Genomic DNA, 9403 nt, shown 5'->3' with positions numbered 1-9403 from the left:
CCATAGACCAGGAAGTCATCTTTGTGCCTTTTCAGGTACTTCAGAATGTTCTTGGCAGCAGTCCAATGCGCCTCTCCTGGGTCTGACTGGTATCTGCTCGTAGCACTGAGTGCGTACGCAACATCCGGGCGTGTACATATCATAGCATACATTATTGAACCAATCAATGATGCATATGGAATCCCACTCATTCGTCTACGCTCATCAAGTGTTTTTGGGCACTGAGTCTTGCTTAGAGTCATTCCATGAGACATGGGTAGGTAGCCTCGCTTGGAGTCCGCCATCTTGAACCTATCAAGCACCTTATTGATATAAGTGCTTTGACTAAGTCCAATCATCTTTTTAGATCTATCTCTGTAAATCTTGATGCCCAATATGTACTGTGCTTCTCCTAGATCCTTCATTGAAAAACATTTCCCAAGCCAAATCTTGACAGAGTTCAACATAGGAATGTCATTTCCGATAAGCAATATGTCGTCGACATATAATACTAGGAAAGCAATTTTGCTCCCACTGACCTTCTTGTATACACAAGATTCGTCCGCGTTCTTGATGAAACCAAAGTCACTGACTGCTTCATCAAAACGTATATTCCAGCTCCTGGATGCCTGCTTCAATCCGTAGATTGACTTCTTTAGCTTGCATACCTTTTTAGCATTCTTTGGATCCTCAAAACCTTCAGGCTGTGTCATAAACACAGTTTCTGTTAAAACGCCGTTTAAGAAAGCAGTTTTGACATCCATCTGCCATATTTCGTAATCGTAATATGCAGCGATTGCTAACATTATTCGAATAGACTTTAGCATTGCAACTGGTGAAAAGGTTTCATCGTAATCCACACCGTGGACTTGCCTGTAACCTTTTGCAACCAATCTAGCTTTGAAAACTTCAAGTTTCCCATCCTTGTCCTTTTTCAGTTTGAAAACCCATTTGCTTCCAATGGCTTGGTAGCCATCTGGTAAATCGACCAAATCCCATACTTGGTTTTCAGACATGGAGTCTAATTCAGATTGCATGGCTTCTTGCCATTGCTTGGAGCTAGGGCTCGTCATAGCTTGCTTGTAAGTCGCAGGTTCATCACTTTCAAGTAATAGAACGTCATAGCTCTCGTTCGTCAAAATACCTAAGTACCTTTCCGGTTGAGATCTATATCTTTGCGATCTACGCGGGGTAACAGTTCTAGATTGACCATGATTCTCACCAGATTCTTCTAAAGATCTCTGAGTTTCATCCTGAATGTCATCTTGAGCATTCTCTAGAGTTTGTTGTTCGACTCGAATTTCTTCGAGGTCTACTTTTCTCCCACTTGTCATTTTGGAAATATGATCCTTCTCCAAAAAGACACCATCTCGAGCAACAAACACTTTGTTCTCAGATGTATTGTAGAAGTAATACCCCTTTGTTTCCTTTGGATAGCCCACAAGGATACATTTGTCAGATTTTGGATGAAGTTTGTCTGAAATTAATCGTTTGACGTATACTTCACATCCCCAAATCTTAAGAAAAGACACATTTGGAGGCTTTCCAAACCATAATTCGTATGGAGTCTTTTCGACAGCTTTAGACGGAGCTCTATCTATAGTGAGTGCAGCTGTATTTAGTGCATGTCCCCAAAATTCTAATGGAAGTTCGGCCTGACCCATCATTGACCTGACCATGTCTAGCAAGGTTCTGTTCCTCCGTTCTGACACACCGTTCCATTGTGGTGTTCCAGGAGGAGTCAATTCTGATAGAATTCCACATTCTTTCAGATGGTCATCAAATTCATAGCTCAGATATTCACCGCCTCTATCAGACCGCAGTGCCTTGATCTTCTTGCCTAATTGATTCTCTACTTCACTCTGAAATTCCTTGAATTTGTCAAAGGATTCAGACTTATGCTTCATTAGGTAGACATAACCATATCTACTGAAGTCATCAGTGAAAGTGATAAAGTAGCTGAAACCACCTCTAGCATTTGTACTCATTGGTCCACATACATCTGTATGGATTAAACCCAATAGTTCATTTGCTCTTTCTCCAACTTTAGAGAAAGGTTGCTTTGTCATTTTGCCAAGTAAACATGATTCGCATTTACCATAATCCTCTAAGTCAAATGGTTCTAGAATTCCTTCCCTTTGAAGTCTTTCTAAGCGTTTCAAGTTTATATGGCCTAATCGACAATGCCACAGATAGGTGAGATCTGAATCATCCTTTTTGGCCTTTTTGGTATTTATGTTATATACTTGTTTGTCGTGATCTAATAAATAAAGTCCATTGACTAATCTAGCAGATCCATAAAACATCTCTTTAAAATAAAACGAACAACTATTGTCTTTTATTAAAAAGGAAAATCCCTTAGCATCTAAGCAAGAAACTGAAATGATGTTTTTAGTAAGACTTGGAACATGGAAACATTCTTCCAGTTCCAAAACTAGCCCGGAGGGCAACGACAAATAGTAAGTTCCTACAGCTAATGCAGCAATCCGTGCTCCATTTCCCACTCGTAGGTCGACTTCACCCTTGCTTAACTTTCTACTTCTTCTTAGTCCCTGTGGATTGGAACATAAGTGTGAGCCACAACCTGTATCTAATACCCAAGAAGTTGAATTAGCAAGTATACAGTCTATAACGAAAATACCTGAAGATGGAACGACTGTTCCGTTCTTCTGATCTTCCTTTAGCTTCACGCAATCTCTCTTCCAATGCCCCTTCTTCTTGCAGTAGAAGCATTCGGATTCAGAAGTGGGTTGACTGACCTTTCTCTTTGCAGATTTGGCGCCAGTTTGCTTAGTTGGGCTGGCTTTGTTGCCACCTTTCTTAGTATTCCTCTTCTTTCCAGATTTCTTGAACTTGCCCCCACGCACCATAAGCACATCCTGCTTATCACTTTTGAGCGTCTTTTCAGCGGTCTTCAGCATACCGTGAAGCTCAGTGAGCGTTTTGTCCAGACTATTCATACTGTAGTTCAGTTTGAACTGATCATACCCGCTATGAAGAGAATGGAGGATGGTGTCTATAGCCATTTCCTGAGAAAATTGCTGATCCAGCCGACTCATATTCTCAATGAGTCCAATCATTTTGAGAACATGTGGACTTACGGGCTCGCCTTTCTTAAGCTTGGTCTCAAGAATTTGCCTATGAGTCTCGAATCTTTCGACTCGAGCCAGATCTTGGAACATGTTCTTCAACTCACTGATGATTGTGAAAGCATCTGAGTTGATGAACGTTTTCTGCAGATCCGCACTCATGGTGGCGAGCATTAGACATTTCACATCCTTGTTGGCATCAATCCAACGATTGAGGGCTGCCTGAGTGATCCCGTCGCCTGGAGCTTCGGGCATCGCCTCATCTAGGACATACTCCTTTTCTTCCTGCATAAGAACTATTTGCAAGTTCCTTTGCCAGTCAAGGAAGTTTTTCCCGTTCAACTTCTCCTTTTCGAGAATTGATCGAATGTTGAATGAATTGTTGTTTGCCATATTAAAAACTACAATTGAAAAGAATAAACAAATAAATAACCATTCACAGTTTCTCTTAATAAACTTAAATTCTAGCATTCATGCATAATTCAATGTTTATTAAGCATTTTATTCAAGTTATGTGTTCCGGCAGGTGTGAATAAAATGATTCCAAGATCCTAAAATCATTGAAGAACTAAGCACAGTTTGTCGACTTAATCCTAGAACATCTTAGGTAAGCAAAAGCCTTTTGCTAATAGTCTAGAAACTATTCTTGGTTGATAGGTACGTCTAAGAACTTATTAGGTAAACCTATCGAATTTGCCACGACATAAAAGGACTCCTTACTTATATCGTTGAGTTTCACCAAAACTAACATGTACTCACAATTATTTGTGTACCTTGCCCCTTTAGGACCAATAAGTAACACCTCGCTGAGCGAAAACTATTACTAGATTGATGTAAAGGATATCCAAGCAAGTGTATATTTTGGCATGGCACCTTTTAACTCAATTTTTAAGTTTGGAACTTAAGGCTCTTACTATGTTGGTTAGATTTTAAGTGAACTAAAATCCTTAATCATGCAACATAATCAAGCTTTTGATCTCATGCATTTTAAGACATATTTAAAACAATAAATAACTTAAAACATGCATAAGATATTTGTGATCTAGTATGGCCCGACTTCATCTTGAAGCTTTGACTTTAAAGTCCGTCTTGAAAATCTCCGTGGGAGGCACCATTTTCTTCAAATAGGATAAGCTATAACTAATTACAACTATTTGATGGTACGCAGACCATATTTGAATTGAAAAACAACTTTGGTACTTTAGACCAATTACATTCAAATTTATGGTACGCAGACCATATTTTCTATCCTATTTGGGCCATACTAGTCACTTCATAACCTGCAAAACAGTACATATACAATATATACCATTCACCCATTCATTATCATGAATGGCCCACATAGCTGGTTAGTAAAACACATTATGCATCACGTAAACATTTGCAGCAATTAATCAAGGGCACCAATAATCTACCAATTATTCAGTCCTTATTAATTCTAATCGAGTTGTTTTAACCTTAAGGATTTGTAGACCTAATCAAGAGTTTATGACTAAAAAGCGCTCCCACTTAAACCAATAAATTCATATGCTTTACTAATTTTAAACATAAAATTGTATTTCTAGTCTAACCGGAAACATACAAATTTAATTAAAATTTAAAGCTCATATAAATTTATAATTGAATCCAAAAATTTAATTTAATTTCAGTCGCATTTAAATTAATTCATGATTTTAATTTTAGTAAAATAATTAGAATAAATACCATTTATTATAATTATAATATTCAAAATTAAAATCCAAGAAATTAATTCAAATTATTAATTTTAAAATTAATTAAAATTACGTGAACTGAAATTTTTAAATTAAACATTCAAAACGATCTAATCGTAACGCAAACACCCTACGCGTTGCACGCCCATGGGCCGCACGCACACAGCCATTGCTGGCCATGTGCGCGCAGCCCATGCGCTCGTCGCATAGCTGCTGCTGTCCTATCGCAAGCCTCCGCACAGCGCCCATCGCACGCGAGCTATCGCTCGCAGTGCGCGCGCGCGACATCGCTCGCTGGGCGCGCGACATCGCTCGCTGTGCGCGCGAGCCATCGCTCGCTGGGGCGCGACATCGCTCGCTGGGCGGGCGACATCGCGCGCTGTGCGCGCGAGTAATGCTGGGCGCAGCGCTCGTGGCACGCGAGCTTGCGCTCGCTGCGCGCGAGGCTGCGCGCTCTTGTGCGAGGCAGCGCGCGTTGTGGCGCAGCTCGCTTGCTGCCCACACGCGACTGCCTTGGCTCGCCCTTCGCCCATGCCCATTCGTTCATTGCTCGTGGCACACGACACAAGGCAGGGCTGCTGCCTTGTGCTCGTGCACTACGCCCTTGCTCATTGCATTCGTGCCGCACGGGCGACGAGCTCCCTTGCTCGTCGTCGCATGCCCGCATTATACAACACCCCTTAAGGGTAACACGAAGCGTCCATTGCTTCGTGCGTGCAAGTTTTATGAACGAATCGCATAAAAATTTAAAATTTATATTTAAAATTAATGACAAATTAATAAATAATATTAATTTCATAATTTTAGGGCGAAAAAATCGAAAATTTATTATCCAATTGATTTCCGATTGTTATGGATTCAAGTCTAGGTCATAAAAATTTAAAATTTATCGTAAATTTACAATTTTTATGGTGGTTTTTAATCATAGGTTTCTAATTAAATTACAATTAATTATGAAAATCAAATTAATTCTAAATTATTCTAATTTTCAACAAATTAATCATAATTAATAATTAGATTGCATAATTAACAAGACTAGGCATTCAAACTTGTTAAACATATGCAGTAGGTCAATCAAAAATTCAAGATTTATCAACAAGAATCGCAAATATTTAATTTAACATCTTAAATTTACGAAATTTTGCATTCGAAAAACTAAAACCTTCGAAAAGTCATAGTTAGGCTTCGAATTTGAGAATTCTGGGTTCGGCAGAAAAGTACTATTTTTGTCAAAATTTTAGAATGCCTTTTACATGCGGAATTGACACAAAAATCACTCAATTCGGATGAGTAACGAAGAAACTGCCGAAAAACTGCGTACGTATAATTAAATAAACGCAATTTGCAATTAATTAACAATTACGAAAATTAATCACCCCTTTTAATTCTTGCAAATTTGTAATATTTAACCATGTTCATGCAATTTAGATTATGAAAATAATAAGGGGCTCTGATACCACTGTTAGGTTATGATTCATATGACAGTTCATAAATCATGCGGAAAAACCATAAAGCCAGGAAACATATTATTTACACATAATCATTTAGCATAGTTTAGATGCATACTCTTTGTTGCGTGCCTTCCCTAGCTGCGCCCGAACCGAACAAGAACAAGTCTTTAGGACTCCAAGTGTCGTCCCTCCGTAGATAGTCCACAACACGTCCGGATCCGCCTTAAGATTGACCAACTAGAATCGCCTTTAAGGTTCTAATATTTTCGGTTAGGTAGGCAAGAATATTGGCTGATTTTTCTGCTTAAAAATCTTAGTTTTGAATACTTGAAACTTGTTTGTAAATAATGACCCCTAGGCCTTTATTTATAGAGTTATGGAAAAGGAATCGCAATCCTAGTAGGATACGAATTAATTGAAATTAGAATCCTACATGAATTCTATTTAATTAATTTATCTAATTAGGAATAGGAATTTAATCACACACTAACTCTTTGTAGATTTAGGAATCATGTATGAGCACACACTCACACACACACACGGCAGCCACAAGGGCTGCCCATGCGCATGCGAGCAGCAGCCCACGCAGCGCGGCCCACGCATCCGTGGCCTTGGTGCGCGCTGGGCTTGTGGCGTGCGTGCTTGCTGGGCGATGGCCCGGCTTCGTGCTGGGCCTTCGTCCGGCAGGCCTCGTCCGATGCTAATTCGTACGATACGCTTCCGATTAAATTTCCATTTCCGGAATCTATTTCCGATACGAACAATATTTAATATTTCCGATTCCGGAATTAATTTCCGTTTCGAACAAATATTTAATATTTCCGTTTCCGGAATTATTTTCCGATTCCGGTAATATTTCCGATTCTGACAATATTTCCGTTTCCGGCAATATTTCCGATTCTGGTAATATTTCCATTTCCAATAATATTTTCCGATACGTACCATGTTTCCGTTTCCGGCAACATCTACGACTTGGATAATATTCATATTTCCGATACGATCCATATTTCCGTTTCCGGCAATATCATCGTTTCCGGAGTATTCATTTCTTGCCTGTGACGATCTTAGCTCCCACTGAAACCAAGATCCGTCGGTTCCGAATATTCATAGATGGAGTATTTAATGCCATTAAATACTTGATCCGTTTACGTACTATTTGTGTGACCCTACGGGTTCAGTCAAGAGTAAGCTGTGGATTAATATCATTAATTCCACTTGAACTGAAGCGGCCTCTAGCTAGGCATTCAGCTCACTTGATCTCACTGAATTATTAACTTGTTAATTAATACTGAACCGCATTTATTAGACTTAACATAGAATGCATACTTGGACCAAGGGCATTATTTCCTTCATTTCAGCTCTCACTTCACTCCCAAATGCTCCTCCCTCACTCACAGAAACTCTTCCCTCACCCCCAGCTGATTTGTGTTTAAGCAGTGCCTCCTTTTCAGCAAGTGTTCTCTTAAAAAGGGACACTGTGGGAATTTTTTGTCTCACTGCCTGCTCTAGTAGTGGGGAAAATTTGAGAAATCTGGGTGTGGAATGAAGGGGTATTGTTGAAGGGGGTGGGATTTCCCTGGACAGATTGGATGGTGGAAGTGATTTGGACTGATTTGTGTGTGGAGGCAAGCTTTTAAAAGTGTGGCAATGTGTGGAGTGTTGACTGGAATTAGGGTTTTGACTAGTGCTGCTGACTGTACTGCTGACTAGATCCACCAGTGGGCCCCCCATTGATGAGTCACCACTCACAGAATTGCTCCCTCCACCACTTGATTGGAAATCACTATCACTATACCACTTGACATGTGTAGGAAAATGACTCCTATCATCATACTCCTTCTCACCATGTACCACATACAATTGGTACGACCCATCCTTCTCGGGTGCACTCAAAAAATCGGGAATCTCAACATCACTCTTGATCTCTTTCCTTCCATTCCCATGTAAACTACACCCTCGCCTCCTAAACCAAATCTGACCTACTTTTTCGTATCCCAATTCCCTCCTAATCCAATCTGCAAATTCAAAGTAACATATCTCCTCCACATTTGTATGCAATGACATACCAGCCTTAGGATTATCACCCCTCTCATACGTAGTTTTGTTATTTCTAGATACAAATTGCCCCCCATGAAACAACCTAATAGTAACAGGCTCCATCAATTTAAACCAGCTTTGTTCTACTTGAATCCTACCGTTAAACCTGATGCACATAGAACGACACACTACATTCAATTTCCTATTAAATCACAGCTATGCCAACATAAATTCAACAATACAAATTCCAGTAATTCATCAAAATGTGCCAAAATATCCTAATTAATCAAGCAACCAGATTAATGAAGCCCAAATTTAACAACCAGAATAAATTTAACAAACATAAACCACCACATTAATCACCCAGAATCAATTTAACATAAACCACCACATTAAGAATCAATTTCTTGAATTATCACATTAAACCCTAATCCCAATTAATCGAATTTTTAGGAATACTTAGTATAATATTACCAGCCATTAACAAATACACATGTCCTTCAATAATCCCAATGAATTATTAAACTAAGCCCTAATTTTTACAGTATATTCAAGGTAAAAATATGGTAATTCACCTGTCCTTGTGGATCACTCTGTAATTTAGGTAGTTGTTGACTCTTGTCTCGTTCCTCTTCCTTTTCCTTGATGATGACGCCTTCCCCTTTTCATTATTAGCCATGGAAGTACAGCAGTAGCAGAGAAGAGCAGAAGGTGCAGAGATTTTTGACAAAACGGGAAATAGAAAGTCAGAAAATTTGCCCAAAAATGGAAAAAAGAACATGAATTTAAGTAGTTGGGCCATTGATGATGACTTACTTGTGCTTATTGGTTGAATTTTTCGAACCTCATTGATGACGCTTCATTAATGAAGACCTCATTGATGGCGCAGCAGGAGTTGAAGAGTTTCCCAGATTATTTTTTTAGGTTTCAAAGGGTTTATATACCCTGATATTTTGGAGGGAAAAGGGGTGCACATAGAGAAAATATGGAGCACGTGACTCTCACGTGACGGTCAACGCCGGCTTGTCAAAGTCAATGCCTGAATATTCTTTCTTTTTTGTCTTTCGCAAATTATTTTTACATTTAGGTGTGTTTTTACAAATTTTTTTTTAAAAGGTCCCTTCTCGCAAATTCT

General features: G+C 39.2%; 1 protein-coding gene across 1 annotated transcript; it reads right to left on the bottom strand.

Moving 5' to 3' along the window:
• Positions 1-6717: 6717 nt before the first annotated feature.
• On the bottom strand, positions 6718-9345 carry LOC110776515 (uncharacterized). The gene is made up of 4 exons (XM_056841416.1): positions 9085-9345; positions 8844-8929; positions 7597-8434; positions 6718-6723 (listed from the first exon to the last, which is right to left on the bottom strand). Exons 3-4 carry the CDS (start codon positions 8389-8391, stop codon positions 6718-6720), a joined length of 801 nt encoding a protein of 266 aa, XP_056697394.1. The 5' UTR covers positions 8392-8434; positions 8844-8929; positions 9085-9345.
• Positions 9346-9403: the final 58 nt, after the last annotated feature.

The sequence above is a fragment of the Spinacia oleracea genome, chromosome 4, assembly GCF_020520425.1.
Source record: "Spinacia oleracea cultivar Varoflay chromosome 4, BTI_SOV_V1, whole genome shotgun sequence".
In the NCBI taxonomy this organism is placed as follows: domain Eukaryota; kingdom Viridiplantae; phylum Streptophyta; class Magnoliopsida; order Caryophyllales; family Amaranthaceae; genus Spinacia; species Spinacia oleracea.
Note: the sequence above shows the minus strand (reverse complement) of the source record. Positions and strands in the feature narration are given on the sequence as shown.

Coding starts and splice junctions, on each gene's coding strand:
- LOC110776515 (XM_056841416.1), bottom strand. CDS start 8,391: ATGGAGCCTGTTACTATTAGGTTGTTTCATGGGGGGCAATTTGTATCT.